The sequence below is a fragment of the Rhipicephalus microplus genome, chromosome X (assembly GCF_043290135.1).
Source record: "Rhipicephalus microplus isolate Deutch F79 chromosome X, USDA_Rmic, whole genome shotgun sequence".
Classification (NCBI taxonomy): Eukaryota; Metazoa; Arthropoda; class Arachnida; order Ixodida; family Ixodidae; genus Rhipicephalus; species Rhipicephalus microplus.
In genome coordinates, this window is record NC_134710.1 from 154998388 (window position 1) to 155017153 (window position 18766).

Sequence of the window (18766 nt, forward strand, 5' to 3'; positions counted from 1 at the left end):
CGTGCGCGTGCGATCACAATGAAAAATTCGCGCATTCGAAGAAAAAAAAGTGCTAAAGGTCACAAGGTGCGGTAGTTTCTTTGCCCTGCCACCCCTCCCTGCTTAGCTTTCAGCACTTTCGTCAGGACGAGAGAAGAGATAATGCAATTGCAGCTTGGGATAAACCTTTGTAACTCCACTCGCACTGGACGAATTCTTAAAGTTTTTGCGGCGTTCAATTCGTCAGGCAATGAACTTTGAAAAAGTGTTTCAGGGCCCATTTAACGCATTTTGTTCAATAGAGTCACGACGAAAACGAGCCCATTTGGCGATAATAGCGCGCGCTTGTCTAATCTACTCCGTGCGTGTTTGTGTGTGTGTGTGTGTGTGTGTGTGTGTGTGTGTGTGTGTGTGTGTGTGTGTGTGTGTGTGTGTGTGTGTGTGTGTGTGTGTGTGTGTGTGTGTGTGTGTGTGTGTGTGTGTGTGTGTGTGTGTGTGTGTGTGTGTGTGTGTGTAACAAAACATATGAATAAGTATGCACTTAGCGGTTGAAGGGTGCACTAGGAGCCGGATTGCACTATCGCGTTCAACTCTTAAAAGGCAAAGCTTAAAGGTCCCCTAATTTTTTTTAACCGCTTTTCGCCTGAGGGAAACCCAACTTGCTGAAAATAAACATTGATTTGATTTGGTCCCGTTCTCATACTGGCTGGCATGTTAAGGATTATCACGTCGTTGCCATTGTACCTATCATATAACAGCAAGTCTAACTTTGTGAAACACAGCCTCGAGAGTACATGCCTTTTATGGCAACCCATGGCAGCAACTGTCTTATTACAGCGAGATTCTTTTTTACTTAGCTCAAGTGCAGTTGCTGTTCAGTTGTTGCCTAGGGTATACAAGAGCCAACATGACTTCACTCGAGTTGGCGCATAGGAGTGTTCGATTTTGCATGAGTGCTCCGGCTTGGTCAGCGCGCAGCAGCTGCCCTGGTGCATACACAGCTTGACATGACATCACACCAGCTTTTGCAAGGCGAGCAGTTGAAAGACAACAGTGCAACAAGCTTTTTTACATGAGTTCGGACACATTATGGCTAGCACAGCTTTACTGTCTAAAACAAAAAAATTACACTTATTCGATATTTTGATCGGGGACTACTCTTTTTCACAAGCAAAGTTGACAGGTAAAGTCGCTGGATTTATACGTTTGCTCGCACCTCTCTCAGTGTGCGCATGTATAAATCCATCCAGTGACTGTACTATCAGCATCAAATGAAACTCGAACAGTGGCAAGCCTTTGTGATAGAGTAGTGCGTGCCGTCCAGTTATCACCATATATGCGTGCCAGTTCGTAGGGTTAAGTGGACGGCGGGCACTATACTATAGCGAAGGCTTGTCGCTGTTCGGGTTTAATTTGATGCTGATAGTACCTGTCAACTCTTCTCTTGAAAAAAGACCTGTCCCCAAGCAAGACATCGCATAAACACAATTAATTTTTTTGTCTTTATGTGTGTGCCTGCACTTCGTATACACTCAAACCTCATTATAACAAAGTTGCATCTTATAAGAAAATAATTTCATTATATCCGAAAATTCATTATAAAGGTTATTCCTAACACTGTATCTATTGAGACTATCTTTCATTTACTTTGTTACAGCCAACATTTTATTATATCCATGGTTGTTATATTGTGGTTCAAATTGCATGTGTGTGTGTGTGTGTGTGCGTGCGTGTGTGTGTATGTGTTTTGCATATACAGTACTCACAGATTGAGACAGTTAATTAGGACTAAGTAATGCACACACTCTTGTTTCCACTGTCTTCAGTTTAGTTCATATAGACGCAATTTTCATGTAGACATGTAGATCAAAACCAACATCATCATTAGAGACCACGTTCTTCGTGAAATGATCTGGTTATCATGAACATTTATGCATGTCAGTATTTATAATAAATAATTTGATGTCACGTTAAATCTGTGAGTACTGCCCCGCCGCGGTGGTCTAGTGGCTAAAGTACTCGGCTGCTGACCTGCAGGTCGCGGGTTCGAATCCTGGCTGCGGTGGCTGCATTTCCGATGGAGGTGGCAATGTTGTATGCCTGTGTACTCAGATTTGGGTGCACATTAAAGAACCCCAAGTGGTCGAAATTCCCGGAGCCCTCCATTACGGCGTCTCTCATAATCATATGGTGGTTTTGTGACGTTAAATTCCACATATCAAATCAAATCTGTGAGTACTATACATAATAGCAGATATCCAAGTTTCTTTTCCATGGAAGCCTATGTATGGCATATTACATGCGAGTACTTAAAACAATGAGGGCATAAGAAATAATTATGTATGTATGTGCTTATGCAGTGGAGCACTGCATCTCGGATCAGCCCTTAACCCTGCCAGTGTGAAGCAGGCTCTGATGGCATCAGCCGGCCGTCTCCAGGGCTTCCCCATGTTTGAACAAGGCTGGGGCAAGCTGCAGCTGCTTGAAGCTTACCGAGCTTTAGTCAACTACCGTCCTCAGGCCACACTCAGTCCCAGCTACTTGGATCTCAGTGAGTGCCCCTACATGTGGCCCTACTGTACCCAACCGCTCTACCATGGTGCCATGCCTGTCATTGCCAATATCACGATTCTCAATGGCATGGGTGTATCAGGCCGCATTGTTGGTAAGGTGAGTGGTACATGTGTGAGGCTAATCCTAGCTTCACCTTTTATTTATGTGTTCTCTTTTCTAACAAATAAAATTATTTTAGGTTTATGAGCTGTGGTCAGGAGCACAGCTAATACGAGGTCTGTTAGAAAAGTATCGTACCTTTAGTGGAAGAAAACAAAACTGACATAATTGGAGCGTTGGAAACCTAATCCCCCCTCAAAGTAGTCCCCTTGGGACTTCACACACTTCTCTCAGCGGTGCTGCCATTTTTGGAAGCATTTTGAGAAGGCCTCTTTCGTAATGGAGTTTAGCTCAGCTGTTGTTGCAGCCATAATGTCCTCTCTTGTCTGAAATTGCTCTCCTTTCAATGTCCTCTTGAGTTTGGGAAACAGCCAAAAGTCGCCGGGGGGGGGGGGGGGGGGGGGGGGGCATATCAGGAAAGTAAGGAGCCCTTTGAACTACAGGAGTCTAACTAATCGTCAAAGAAAGTCTGAACCAAATGTGAGGAATGTTCAGGATTATTGTCATTATGGATGCGCCAGTTTGTTCTTCATCACAACTCTGGTCTCTTATGACGTAGGCGGTGAAAGACACCCCTGTAGTACTCTTTGGCGATTGTTTGACCCTGGTGCGTACTCGGGGTCTACCACACCACGGGAGTCAAAGTACTCGGCATCTCTTTGACGTTGCTGTGCACTTCGGGGGCCTTCTTTGGTCTTGATGACGTGGAATGCTTCCACTGTGACAACTGGGATTTGGTTTCCAGGTTGTGCCTGTTTACCCAAGACTCTTCACCAGTGATAACGGTGTTCATGAGGTTAGGGCCGCTACTTGTGAAATCCAGCATGTCCTGTGAGACTTCAACACGAAGTTGCTTCTGCTCCACTGTGAGCAGTTCCGGCACTAATTTTACCAAAACTCACTTCATGGCCAATTATTCGGTCATAAAGAAATGTGCAGAGAAAGTGCTACTGGACAGCTCTTTCGCAGTTTTCTGGACAGTCACACGATGGTCCCACACAACCACAGCAGTCACTTTGGAAATGACCTGGTCATTTCAGCATATTGATGGCCGACCACAGCATGGCTCGCTCTCTGCCGGTGTGTGGCCATCTTTAAACCGGTTGTACCACTCCTTAATCTGTGGCCAATTATTCGGTCATAATGAAATGTGCAGAGAAAGTGCTGCCGGCTAGCTCTTTCGCAGTTTCCCGGATAGTCACACGATAGTCCCACACAACCACAGCAGTCACTTTGGAAATGACCTGGTCATTTCAGCATGTTGATGGCCGACCAGAGCATGGCTCACTCTCTGCCGGTGTGTGGTCGTCTTTAAACCGGTTGTACCACTCCCTAATCTGTGTGCAGCTCATAGCGTCGTCATTAAAAGCCATTTTGATCTTCCCAATGGTTTTCATATGGCTGTCGCCCAATATGGGGCAAAATTTGATGCAGTAGCGCTACAGTGTTCTAGAAGGGGGTAGTGAGATTAGGGAGAGCACGCGGGTGTGATACCTGACGTAGAGGTCGCGAGATGGCGCAACCAGCACGTGGGCTGTATGGAACGCGAAACGCAGAGCCTCGGCAATGTGGAGAAAGCCGTGTGCACTTGGTGTTTCACAGAAAAAAGGAAGCGCGGAGTTATTTAGCATGTTTTTGAAAACTTCCTCTGAGTTAAGACAAGTGCAGAGAAACCTGGACAGGCAGACGTTTTAAGCTAGCGTGAAAATAAAGCTGACCCAACAAGTGCAGAAAACGGGCGCAGGACGATGCGGCTGATTGGTAAACTAAAGGCTCGCGAACACTATAGAGTTAAAAAATTAAATGGTTAAATTGTCCATATCATTTGCCATTGACAGTTGTCATACGTTAGGCCTCAATCGCATTCACAAGTACAATTAAACCAAGCAACTGCGGCGCTGCATGTACTAACACATTCGGAACATATGCCCTATATCAATTTCATTACGAGCAGTTTCGTTTACGTTTGTACATATCCACTGAGAGCTTAGGATTTTATTATTCCCAAGACGATGCCGCTATGGCGCGGCTGTAGTAGTAACCCGAGATAGCGAAGTTTTATTTTGTAGTAAAAATAAAAACAAGACGAGCAACAAAAAAAATTTTATTGGCACAATACACCACAGTGTTCTCAAAGAACATGGCTGCAACGAAAGAGGCATTAAGAGCAACGGCTGATCATCACATGCAATTTCTTTTTACGCCATTCATGTCGCGATTTGTTGAGCTCTTTTACATAAAAATGCAGCATGGTCAGCACATAGAACTTGGTCAACTCTGTCGTGAGTGCATCTAGATGCTGGCTGCAACCCAGGGCATTACGAAAGTTATCATTCACCAGCAACATCACATCCACTGTTCTGGCCCTGCAGGCTTTCTCTCGGCTGAAAAACACGGTGAAGATGTCTTAACTGCCCTGAGGAGCTCCTGTGAGCGATACAACAAGCCTCCCTTGTCACATATCACAGTGAACTCAGTGTTTCTGTTTTCCGTATGAGGGGTTTCCAAAAGAAGGGTCTTGCAGGGCATGCAGTCATAACGCTTCAGAAACCTAATTTCGAGCAACATAACCTGCCATATAATGTATTAGACGGTCATCGCTCTTCTGCTCTACCAACTCTCTGTGCTCTGCAGGAATACTCCGAAACATGCTTTCAGCTGATACTAGGGTCCCTTTTTCAATCAAATGGTCCACTGCAGGAACCCTGGCTTCCTGAGCAGGAGGATCTTGCGCCCTAGGGAGAGAACTATATTGCCACGTTCCATTTCCCAAGTTTTTGTTATCGTCCGAAAACTCCGCACGATTCTCAGCGCAAACCGCGCCTGCAGTTTTCTAGAAGGTTCCGGACTGTAGTAGATCATTTCGATAAGATCACGCCCACTGTGCGAGCGGTACAGATTGTTCTGGAAGCTACGCCACCGCCAGCGATAACGCTAGAACATTCGACGGCAAGAGTATAAATGCCGACGCGCTTCGCCGCTTGTGAGTTGTTGATCGAAGGCTGACGCTCCGTTCGCCGCTATCAGTCTGAGACTGCTATCTCTGCGAGACTGCTGCTGTAATTGGACCTTCCGTTTACCGGGCACAGGTTCGCCCAAATGAACAGTTAAATCCCAACAAGAAGTCTCCTGTCTTCGGCCACGTCACGACCCCGTAACATTTGGTGGAGGTGCTGCTTCGTTCATGTACCGGACGCCCCCGTCAAGCCGTGAACCCAGCCCACGTCGCGGAGAAGACACCGACGCCAACCAGGAGCAGCGAACAAGCCGCCGACAGCAAGGGCTACCACCGGAGTACGGGCTTCTACACGACAAGCCGCGGAAGACTAAGGCCATGACCGCGACTGCAGCGACAATGACAACCGCAGCGTCCCAGCCCACGATGGTCATGCATCAACCTAGGGAACCACCAATTTTCCATGGGTCATCGTTCGAAGACCCGGAGTCCTGGCTTGAGACATACGACCGTGTGGCCGCCCTCAACCACTGGGACCATGACGAAAAGCTGCGTCGTGTGTTCTTCTATTTAGAAGACACCGCAAGGACCTGGCTCGAAAATCGGGAGTCCACGCTCCGAACGTGGGATGTTTTCTGCGGCGCATTCCTGCAAACGTTCGCGAGCGTCGCTCGAAAAGAGAGGGCCGCTGCTTTATTAGAGACCCGGGTTCAGCTACCAAATGAAAATGTCGCCATTTTCACAGAAGAAATGACCCGACTATTCTGTCACGCTGACTCAGACATGCCTGAGGAGAAAAAAGTTCGTTTCCTCATGCGAGGGGTCAAACAGGAGCTCTTCGCGGGGCTGATGAGAAACCCACCGAAAACCGTCCAAGAATTTGTAGCCGAAGCGACCACTATTGAAAAGACCCTGGACATGCGCACCAGACAGTATAATCGTCGCCTGACTGCAGACTGCGGTGCTGCTCAAGCCAGTAACTCCGGAGACCTGCGTGAAACGATCCGAGCGATCGTGCGGGAAGAGCTGCGCAAGCTGTTGCCTTCGGCGCAGCCTCAAGTGGATTCGATCGCCGACATTGTGCGAGAAGAAGTTCGGCAATCGCTTCAAATTCCCCACGCACTGCTGCCCGAACCGGAAGCTATGAGCTACGCCGCTGCACTGCGCCACAACGCTCCTCCCCGTCCACGCCAAAACGCCGCCCCATCGCACTTCCGTCGACAGACGCCACCGCCGTCACCACCCCCACCGACGTCATACCGTTCGCCAGCGGCCCAGCGCAGTGCACCGAGGAAGACTGACGTCTGGCGCACCCCTGACTATCGCCCGCTCTGCTACCACTGCGGCGAGGCCGGACACACATACCGCCGTTGCCAGTACCGACAGATGGGACTGCGTGGCTTCGCCGTCAATGCACCGCGTCCACAGCCAGGAGAACGACCACGTGACATCGCCGACTACCTGACAGGAACTCGGTGGACACCACGAAGCCCTTCGCGTTCGCCGTCGCCCAGCCGCCGCACGTCACCGCACCACCGGCAGTACTCTGGCCCAACGCGGGGCCGGTCTCCTAGCCCGTATCCGGGAAACTAAGGGCAGCAACCGGTGGAGGTGCGGTTGTTGTGCGACGAACTACCGAAGATCCTCCGACGACGACGACGCCGCGACGGAGCTTTCCGAACACAACGCCAGCCAGGCAAAGCCCTGACGGCGAAAGCTCATTTACCGAAGATGGCCTGACGACGCAGCATGGAAGCAGCGGAACAAGCCGACGCAGCCGTGACCCGACGCCACGCCCTAACTGTAATGCGAGACGGCGAACTAGCGACCTCGACGTTCTTATCGACGGCCACAGTGTGACTGCTCTCGTCGATACTGGAGCCGACTATTCTGTCATCAGTGGGTCGTTCGCCGCGAAGTTAAAGAAAGTTAGGACAGCTTGGAAAGGCCCTGAAATCCGCACAGCCGGAGGTCATCTCGTAACGCCTGCAGGAATCTGCACAGCGAGAGTCACCATTAACGGTCGTATTTATCCTACAGACTTCGTAGTCCTACAGCGTTGCTCGAGAGATGTCATCCTTGGCATGGACTTCTTATGCCTCCATGGTGCTGTCATCAACCTAAAAACAAAGTCGATAACGTTATCCACAGAAGAAGCACTACCGCCGCGCACGCCGTCAGGACACCATGCCTTGAATGTGCTGGAAGAACAAGTCACCATTCCGCCTCGCTCAAGCGTCATTATTTCAGTCGGCGCTCCTAAATCACCTGACTTGGAAGGCGTCGTTGAAGGCAGTCAGCATCTGTTGGTCACCCGAAATATTTGCGTCGCAAGAGGAATTGTAGAGCTGCGGGGAGGCAAAGCAACGGTTATGCTCACAAATTTCAGCAATGAATACAAACATGTGAACAAAGGAACAACGGTCGCATACATCGAAGAAATTGTCGAAGCCACCAGTGCTTTCGCGCTCGCCGATTCTGCGGAACCTGCTCAGAGGAACCAAGCCCCTCCCATAGCTTTCGACGTCAATCCCAGACTTCCGAACAATAAGCAAGAACAGCTCAAGGCCGTGCTCCTGCAATACGAAGATTGCTTTTCGTCGTCATCGAAAATTCGGCAGACCCCAATCACGAAACATCGCATCATAACCGAAGAAAATGCCAGACCACTCCGTCAGAGTCCGTACAGGGTTTCGACGCGAGAACGTGAGGCCATGAAGAGACAAGTTGATGAAATGCTGCGGGATGACATTATCCAGCCGTCCAAGAGTCCATGGGCATCCCCCGTGGTGTTAGTGAAGAAAAAGGATGGGACCCTACGTTTCTGCGTCGATTATCGCCGCCTGAACAAAATCACAAGAAAGGACGTGTATCCCCTCCCACGAATAGACGACGCACTTGATCGGCTCCATAACGCCAAGTACTTTTCGTCAATGGACCTTAAGACTGGCTATTGGCAAATCGAAGTCGACGAAAGAGACCGAGAGAAGACGGCGTTCATAACACCGGACGGCCTCTTCGAGTTTAAGGTGATGCCCTTCGGCCTTTGCTCAGCGCCTGCAACGTTTCAACGCGTTATGGATACAGTACTGGCAGGATTGAAGTGGCAGACTTGCCTTGTGTACTTGGACGACGTCGTCGTGTTTTCCTCGAGTTTCGACAAGTATCTTCGGCGCCTTGAAGCTGTACTTCAAGCCATCAAGACTTCCGGACTCACACTGAAGCCAGAAAAGTGCAGATTTGCGTATGAGGAGCTGTTGTTTCTGGGGCACGTTATCAGCAAGTCTGGAGTTCGTCCCGATCCACGGAAAACAGCCGCCATCGCCGACTTCCCGCCGCCCACTGACAAGAAAGCCGTGCGCCGATTTCTGGGCCTGTGTGCCTATTATAGGCGGTTCGTGAAAAACTTCGCCCGCATCGCCGATCCTCTCACTAACCTTACCAAGGCCGACGTGGAGTTTAAGTGGGAAACGCCGCAGGAACACGCTTTCCAGGAGCTTAAACATCGCCTCCAGACGCCTCCGTTACTTGCCCATTTCGACGAATTCGCCGAGACAGAAATACATACTGACGCAAGCAGCGTAGGTCTTGGCGCCGTTCTTGTGCAGAGGGCTGACGGACTTGAAAGGGTTATTAGTTACGCCAGCCGATCGCTATCCAAAGCAGAAGCAAATTATTCCACAACAGAAAAGGAGTGCCTCGCCATCATCTGGGCTACGTCGAAATTTCGCCCCTACCTCTACGGCAGGCCCTTCAAAGTTGTGAGCGACCACCACGCATTGTGTTGGCTAGCCACCTTGAAGGACCCCTCAGGTCGCCTCGCACGATGGAGCCTGAGACTTCAAGAATATGACATTACTGTCATTTACAAGTCCGGCAAAAAACACTCCGACGCCGACTGTCTCTCTCGTGCGCCTGTCGACCAACCGCTACCCGACGACCCGGATGACGACTACTTCTTAGGAACGATAACTACCGACGACTTCGCTGAACGACAGAGGGCCGACCCGGAACTTAAGGCCCTAATAGAATACCTCGAAGGCAGGACCGCCGAAGTCCCGAAGATATTCAAGCGCGCACTTGCGTCGTTCTTTCTACGAAACGGTCTTCTACGAAAGAAAAACTTTTCACCGCTTCGAGCTAAGTACCTTCTTGTGGTGCCTTCAGCTCTGCGACCAGAACTCCTGCAGGCCCTTCACGACGATCCGACGGCAGGGCACCTCGGTGTTTCTCGCACGCTCGCGAGGATACAAGAAAGGTACTACTGGCCACGTCTTACCACCGACGTCACTCGTTATGTGAGAACATGCCGGGACTGTCAGCGACGCAAGACACCGCCGACAAGGCCAGCGGGACTTCTGCAGCCAATTGATCCACCTTGCCGACCTTTCCAGCAGATTGGTATGGACCTACTGGGGCCGTTCCCGACGTCGGCTTTCGGAAACAAGTGGATCGTGGTAGCTACCGACTACCTCACCCGCTACGCCGAGACAAAAGCCCTGCCAAAAGGCAGTGCATCCGAAGTAGCTAAATTCTTCGTCGAAAATATCGTCCTACGTCATGGCGCCCCAGAGGTCCTTATCACCGACAGAGGAACGGCATTCACTGCCGACTTAACCCAAGCAATCTTGGCATACAGCCAAACAAACCACCGCCGGACGACAGCGTACCACCCACAGACCAACGGCCTCACCGAGCGGCTTAACAAGACGATCGCCGACATGCTGTCAATGTACGTCGATGTCGAACACAAGACGTGGGACGCCATTCTTCCGTATGTGACCTTCGCATACAACACGGCGGTGCAGGAGACGACGCAGATATCGCCATACAAATTGGTCTACGGAAGGAGCCCGGCAACGACGCTCGATGCCATGTTACCCAACGTCACCGACGAAGAAAACCTCGATGTGAGCGAGTACCTTCAACGCGCCGAAGAAGCCCGACAACTTGCGCGTCTCCGTATCAAGAATCAACAGACGACCGACAGCCACCGTTACAACCTTCGACGACGCTTCGTGGAATACCAGCCCGGTGAACGTGTTTGGGTGTGGACGCCGATACGCCGACGTGGACTAAGTGAAAAGCTTCTGCGACGGTACTTCGGACCGTACAGGGTGGTTCGACGGCTCGGCCCACTTGATTACGAGGTTGTCCCCGACGGCATCACGGACTCTCAACGACGCCGATCGCGACCTGAAGTCGTCCATGTCGCGCGCCTCAAGCCGTTTCATGCGCGTTAACAAACTGAACTAGTGTTTTTTTTTGTATTATTGTTGTATCGTAATTTATTCATTGTACTTTCTTGCATTATTTTTGTACTTTCATCTTTAGTTAAAGCATCGGGACGATGCCTTTTTTCAGAGGGGGGCAATGCCACGTTCCATTTCCCAAGTTTTTGTTATCGTCCGAAAACTCCGCACGATTCTCAGCGCAAACCGCGCCTGCAGTTTTCTAGAAGGTTCCGGACTGTAGTAGATCATTTCGATAAGATCACGCCCACTGTGCGAGCGGTACAGATTGTTCTGGAAGCTACGCCACCGCCAGCGATAACGCTAGAACATTTGACGGCAAGAGTATAAATGCCGACGCGCTTCGCCGCTTGCGAGTTGTTGATCGAAGGCCGACGCTCCGTTCGCCGCTATCAGTCTGAGACTGCTATCTCTGCGAGACTGCTGCTGTAATTGGACCTTCCGTTTACCGGGCACAGGTTCGCCCAAATGAACAGTTAAATCCCAACAAGAAGTCTCCTGTCTTCGGCCACGTCACGACCCCGTAACAATATATTGTTTCACTAGCTCTGTTAAAGTCAACTTTCCCCGAGCGTACGGTCTTAGCAAAGTTATAATATTACAGGATTAATGACAATTAGGAACTGCGTGGGTCTAGGTTGATTGCTGGGTGCGTTCATTCATCCATACGTGCTGCCGTCACAACAAGTGCACGAAGCACCAGCGGCAGCCATGCCAGCCAGCCCACGCGACTACAGCGCCGCCACCAGCATTCGGGTCTCGTCCGCACTCGCCGCCTCGTTTCAATGCGTAGGGTGCTCCGGCTGCTGGTCCCACTATCCCCTTCTAGAACAATGTAGTAGCGCTGCTCCAGTCCTTCTGTCATTTTCCTTGCAATGAAAAACCGACGAGAGCACTGCGTAATACCTCACTCAAATGCTGCGTCCTCGCGATTGGTAGGCGAGAAAAAATTTGTGCATGGCGCACAAATTTTCAAGGTCGCCTGTTGCAAGCACACTTGTTTCAAATTTATAAAGTCCTCACAAAAAAAAGGTCGGATACTTTTCTCAGAGACGTCGAACATATGTATTGATTTTATGCTATGAGGTGAAATCTTGATACTTTGAGTGAAGACTTCCTTCATTTATTGATTTAATATCGCATGAGTTCTGCTTTAATGCCATTAACCTGGAGAATGAGAATAAGTACAATTGTTCAGATATTTAACATTTCGTGAGTTACCACGACCTTTTTGGCAGTGAGTGGCCTAACAGCAAAAAGTAGCCAGGTTGGCTCTAATGTGAATGTTTTGTCCTGTGCAGTTTAATTAGTGGTAGAACTCATGCCCTTCCGGGGCTATCTTCTTTCTCCTGTGTATAAAAAGTGGCATGAAGCCAAGCGCCTTCTCATGAAACTGTTAATGATATCAATTAATGCTAAAACAGGTTTAGTTTTGTAGCAAGAAAGTATTTCACGAAATAGACGGCAGATGTGTGATTATCTGAAAAGTAGTTTCTCTGTGTTAAAATTTCATGCATAAGTCACTCACCATGAATTAAAAGCACATCACCTTTATGTTTAGCACAGGTTTTGCTCATATGATATTCATTGTCTTCAGCAAATTTTGAGCACTGGATTGTGGTAGTTGTACCTAATTGAGGGGGAGGGCTACATGTCTGTATGCTTTTATTTATCCTTTTGTTTTATCCATATGAGTAAACGTTTTCTGTATTTTGTGCACATTAACCAAATAAACACAAGCCTCAATTTTCTGTATTTTGTGCACATTAACCAAAGAAACACAAGCCTGCAATGCAGCTATAGTGTATAGAAACAATAAGCTGCTTGTCTGCTTTTTTTTATATACTACCTGTGTGCGTGTTTTTAGTTTGTTCAGTGAAATATAATAGTGCAGCATTCTCAAGCTTTAGTATCTCTTCTTTGCATTGGTAGCAATGTAGCGGAGTTCCCTTAATAAAAAGCCATATGATCCATAATGCAGTGGCACCTGTAAAACCTTGATTTTCTGCCTGATAAGTTTTTCTCAGCTTCCTCATTTGATTTCTTTCTTGTCTTACCTGATGTGGTCAATCGTGCAAAGAAAAAAAAATGGAACAAATTCGCCATTAAAATTTCAGTCTCTCTCCTCTGAGAAGCGAGCTGTAAATTGGGATAATGAACAGCATTTTTCTTATTTGCCACTGTTGGGACCAGCATAATTATAAAAGTGATTCATTGAATCAATGTTTTAATACTGCAGACCTGTCTCACATTAGTAGAGAAGCTGGCATTGTTATTTTAACATAGTTTGGTTGCTCTGTGTCTAGTGTCTGTATGACTACAATTGTCAGCTAAATACCCACACTTGTCTGCCCAGCCCGAGTGGCATCCCTACATTCCAGAGCATGGCCACTACTTGGAGCTTGCATTTGGTTATCCTGAGGTGCTGTGGCCCTGGTCAGGCTTCCTCTCCATTCACTTCTTGGTGACTGCAGAAGCTGCTCAGTGGGAAGGCATTGCCCAAGGCCATGTGTCTCTTACTGTGGAGTCCTCCCCTGGGGTAAGGCACTCCAGACTAGGCTCATGTCCATCAAGGATGCTCCATAGTCTTCCTGGTAGCACATGCATTTTCAGAAGCCCTTGGAAACTTATGGACTACAGAAAACAGAATTTTGTTTAAGGAGTTGAAAAGCGCTTAAGGAGTTAATGCAGTGTAATGCTTGCCAAAATGTCATAGTTTATAGATAAATTTGACTTATATTTCACTGCTTTAGCACACATGTGGGCTATAATTACTGTGGCTCTTTAAAATAAAGGCCTGCACATCCCTAGGCATTCTTGAAAGCCATAGGTTATGTTGGGGCTATGTGCAAGCTGCCGTTATAGAAACTAATATATTGTCACTCTCTGTGATTGAGTGAGTCTTCACATGCCAGTTGTAATGTTCGTAAGCAAAGAGATTTTCTCAAGTTGATCATTAATATGTTTACCTTATTTTGCTAATTTCATTGTACTCTTTTATGGCATGTACAACATTTTTTAGTTCTTGCTTTTTTTCTGATATTTCTTTTTTTGTGTGTAAGTTGAGAGTGGCGTTACATTTATTTGATCATAGCATTTGCTTTCTTTTTATTTTTTTTTGTGATGCTTTCTTTTTAACTGACAAATTTATTTCCGCTTTTCTGTCTTTTAGGAAGGGGAAGTAGAACCACGGCGATCGAACCTAAAGTTGCCAATTAAGGCAAAGATTATTCCAACCCCTCCTCGCAGGTATTGTTTTTTTTTTTTCTTTTTCTTTAGTAATGTTGTTGTGGTGAAATTATTACTGTATTTACTTGCATAATTTTTGTGCACCTAAAGTGACATGTTTGATTTGAAAAAGAAATCTGTTTGCTCACATATTTTGTGTGCCCGTTCCTGTCTCTTAGCCTGCACATGATTGAAACAGGTTTGTTAAGATCGATACTGTTGCGATATCGCACGCATACTTAAGGCCACATACAGAGAAGCTCAAACAGGAACTCGTTGTCGGGCAATTGTAGTATGCAGTAAAACCTCGTAATTATGTATGCTTTTTAATAAATGATAAAGACTAAAATGTAGTCGTAACAGGTTCTCAACCCACTCCCCACAGAGTCAGACCTTTGTTGCCTACCACAATCACTTTTTGTCAGGTTAATAGCACCTCCAGCTTGCAGTGTGGCCGACTCTACAATGTGCTGCAAAATAACTTACACCTGTACAAAGGCTAATCAATCAATGATTTTAATTTCAGTTTGAATGCAGCGATGCCCATACAGATAAGCATTGAAAGCATTGAAGGCACTGATGTTAACCTCTGATGTACACACCAGTGCAACTTATCACATGCTGCTCTAGCCAGCATGTGTCGCACTGTGCCATAAGCGACCTGCAGTCTTTGATAGGAGGCAACCCAAATGCACTGCACCCCCATTTGCAGTTACCTGCTTTTAAGGGGCAGGCTACACTTGATGGGCAACTTTTTTATTTATGTATAGAGCTGAATGAAATTTTCACAGTCTGTGTATTTAGATGTACAGATTCTAAACATGTAAGTACTTTTTTGATAGGTCAAGTTGTTTCCAAGATACTCCACAATCAATGTATAACCTGGGTTCTTTGTTTGGAGCCTAATTAGCATCTAAGCAGGAAGGACCAAAACAGTGTAGAAACAATATAGGATGTTTAAGGGGTGCAGTATGCTATAAATAAAATTTACTGGGCCAACTTCAACAAGATTTAGAAGCAATCAATGTTCACAGAAAAAAAAAGCCACCGTCACATGCCACGTGTGGAAAAAAGATTTGAAGATGGAGCTCGGAGGCGAGGAAGAAGAAGCAGCCAGGGTGACGCTCTGCACATTTTTTTTTTGTTCTGTCAACAATAAACCGAAGACGTATCGGTTATGCGGTCTCTCTGGTCCTTCTGAAACATGGTGCCGTGACCAGGAGTGATCTGAAGACAGACGCAAAGACTTCAACCCCATTCGCAACAACGGGTTGAAGAACGAAGCAGTGGCGTCTGGCTCAAGGACTAACCGTCGAGAGAAGGACCACGACCGACGACTGTTGGCAACGCACATAAAAAAGGCAAGAGCTCTTTCAACACGTTTTAGGCATGAATAAAGAGGTCCTATCGAAGAAGCGGAAGACGCTTCGAGCAAATGTGACGACGCTTACGAGCGAAATCGATAAGAAGATAGAAGAAGACGCCGATCGAGCGCAACTTATGACGCTTCTAAACCAGATGAAGAGCGTGTCACAGACGCTAAGACAAGTTAACGAACAGATAGAACCGTTCATTGAAGAAGACAGCGCGCAGGCAGAATTTGAAAGAGTTTTGCATTATGAGATGAAGATCGTCGCTGCAACGACAAAAATTGAGGAGCGATTACGCGAGTTAGAACAAGCGACGCAACTGACTACGAGAATAGTCACAGAACAGGCGAGTTCAGTGCAAGGTACTGACCAAATCTCGGAGACGCAAGAGCTTGTTAAGTTGCCACGCCTTGAAATGATCAAGTTTGATGGGAAAAAAACAGCATGGCCAAGGTTTTGGCATCAGTTCGAGACATCGGTGCATAACAGAGTGAATATGCCGAAGAATCAAAAATTTAATTATCTTCTGGCGTCTCTGAGCGGGCAGGCTGCTTCCCTCATAGAAGGCTTGCAGTTTTCTGATCAGAATTACGAGCATGCAGTCGCTCTTTTGAAAGAAACCTTCGGACGAGAAGATAATTTAAAAGAGAACTACATAAAAGAGCTTGCAAATTTGGAAGCAGTGAAGAGTCCTAAAGATGTAGATGGGTTGAAGAAACTCTTCCAAAAGTTGCAAGTGAACACACGAGCACTGCAGTCGTTAGGAGTGGAAATGGATAGTTACGCCACAGTGATAGCTCCTGTTGTAAAATCTGCGCTACCGGTGGATATGAGGATTGAGATGAAGATGAAGGAGTTAAAGAAAGGTGACAACAGACCAGCAACTACGGAATCGAACTCAGCGTCAAGAAACAGCACGAGCAGTTTGAAAGAAATTATGGAGTTTTTAAACATATATATACGCAGCAGAGAAGAAACTCGAGAGGAAAAATACGACGTGACCCAGTCACCGCACAGTATGAGGCGGACTAGAACATCTACGCTTCAAAGCACCTCGATGAAAAAATGCATCTTTTGTGAGATGACTGGACACTACACGGAAGATTGCAGAAGAAGCATTAGTATGCAACAAAAGAAAGAAGCCTTGCAACAGGAACGAAGGTGCTTCAGATGCACCAGACCTCACCACACGGCGAAGATATGCCGTGCTAACGTACGCTGCAAAACATGCAAGGGAAGGCACGCGACATCCATGTGTCGACCACGTACGCCTGCAGGAAAGTCAACACAGCAGCAAAGCGGGGATGTTGAGCAAGTGCTTAAAAGCGCGCAACCTGACCGGTTAGACACCAGCAAGTCCTGCAACATGCACGCACAGCAGTCTGATGAACAGAAGTGCATACTACTGCAGACAGCCTTTTCGTGGACGGAGGGAGAAGGCAGCGGGTGCTACGCACGGATTCTGCTGGACAACGGGAGTCAGAGGACATTCATCCTCAAAAGCTTGTCAAGAAAACTAGCGTGCAAGGTAAAAAGATCCGAAAGGATTACTGTAGGATCATTTGGAGGAGGAGAGATGGAACTAGACATGAAAGTCGTCGAGGTCAGCGTGAGGAAGGATACCATCTCGGAGCCAGTCACGATTGAGGCACTGGAGATAGAAGTTATATCCTGTGACGTGCTACCATTGCCACCATTGACAATACACGAAAGAGCAAGATCGATGGGAATTCGTTTGGCTGATGACAACCAGAAGAAGGACAAAGAAAGAAAAAATATGGAAACTTCTATATTAATTGGAGCAGATTATTACTGGACTGTCGTCACTGGTCGCATTTGCGAGATTCATCCAAAAGTAATGGCAATAGAAACAATATTGGGATGGACGGTCCAAGGTCCTGTAGGACTTCATTGTGTGCCGCTGAAATCATCGATGGTTATGGTACTCAAGGTCAGTGCCAAGTCGGACACGACTGCGGACCAACTGCAGAGATTCTGGGACTTGGAAAACATGGGCATCAAGGAGAACCCAGCAACAAAGATGAACGATGAACATGTGCTAGACTACGTCCGACAAACAATGGAGTTCAAGGCAGGAAGATACCAAGTGCGGCTACCATGGAAGGAAAACGTGACATTGGACGACAACACCACCATTGCAGAGAAGAGGCTTATGCAGGTGACCAAAAAATTATGCAAGGATAAAGATGAACTCCTAGCCTATGACAAAGCTATTCGAGAGTACTTTGAGCAAGAAATAGCAGAAAACGTCGAAGAAGATGCTGGATCCGATATACAGAACAAATTTGTATACTACATGCCGCATCAAGCAGTAATCAAGAAGGACCGAACAACGACAAAAATACGGATCGTCTTTGACGCATCGTCAAGCCAGAATCCAGGTGAATCCTTAAATGACAACTTGGAAAAGGGGCCAAACCTAAACCCCGACATCACAAGCTTGCTGATGAACTTTCGACATCACAAGATCGCTATGTCAGCCGACGTGGAAAAAGCATTCCTGCAGATCAAGATACATGAAAATGACCGAGACGCACTGCGATTCATATGGTGGGAAAGAATACCCAGCGAAGATATGCCAACCCCGAAGATAAAAACGTGGAGGATGACGAGGGTTACTTTCGGAACTACACCAAGTAGCTTCCTTCTAGCGGCCACGATTCATCGACATTTGGATAAATTCGAAGAAAAATATCCTGCAGTTGTGGCGCAACTCCGGAAAGGAATCTACGTCGATGACGTTTTACTAGGAGCCGACGAATACTCGACATCGACAAAGATATACAAAAAAGCACGAGATATTTTTCGCTATGCGGGAATGAATTTAAGAAAATGGATTTCAAATGACGCCGAGCTAAGAAAACACTTTGATGAAGAAGGAGAGGATCTGGATCGAGGGATAAGAAAAGAGGGACAAATCAAGATTTTGGGACTGAAATGGAATTTCGTAGACGACGTGTTGAGCTTTCCCGACACTACATGGCGAAATGACAAGGACACGAGACAACTCTCAAAAAGACAGGTTTTGCAGGACACGGCAAAGCTATATGACCCTTTAGGTTTTTTGACACCATTTTCAGTCAGAGCAAAAATATTGCTGCAAAAAATTTGGATGGATAAACTGAAATGGGATGACCCGTTACCAAGCCAGCATAGATCAACTTGGAAGGACTGGTCGGAGGAGCTTCAGCACTTAGATGACTTCACCGTTAACAGATGCTATGACAACAGACAAGCTGAAGTGAAAGCATCGACTCTGCACGTGTTCTCCGATGCGAGTCCAATGG

At 47.2% G+C, this 18766-nt stretch overlaps 1 protein-coding gene across 3 annotated transcripts in view; it reads left to right on the forward strand.

The window, feature by feature from the left end:
* The window catches only part of S1P (membrane-bound transcription factor site-1 protease), a 124665-nt gene that overhangs the window by 34301 nt on the left and 71598 nt on the right, over positions 1-18766 (forward strand). For all 3 annotated transcript variants that reach the window (XM_037428421.2, XM_075878050.1, XM_037428422.2), the window contains exons 14-16: positions 2340-2649; positions 13217-13399; positions 14033-14109. In XM_037428421.2, coding sequence (XP_037284318.1) covers positions 2340-2649; positions 13217-13399; positions 14033-14109 — 570 coding nt within the window. The remainder of the gene's footprint in view (positions 1-2339; positions 2650-13216; positions 13400-14032; positions 14110-18766) is intronic.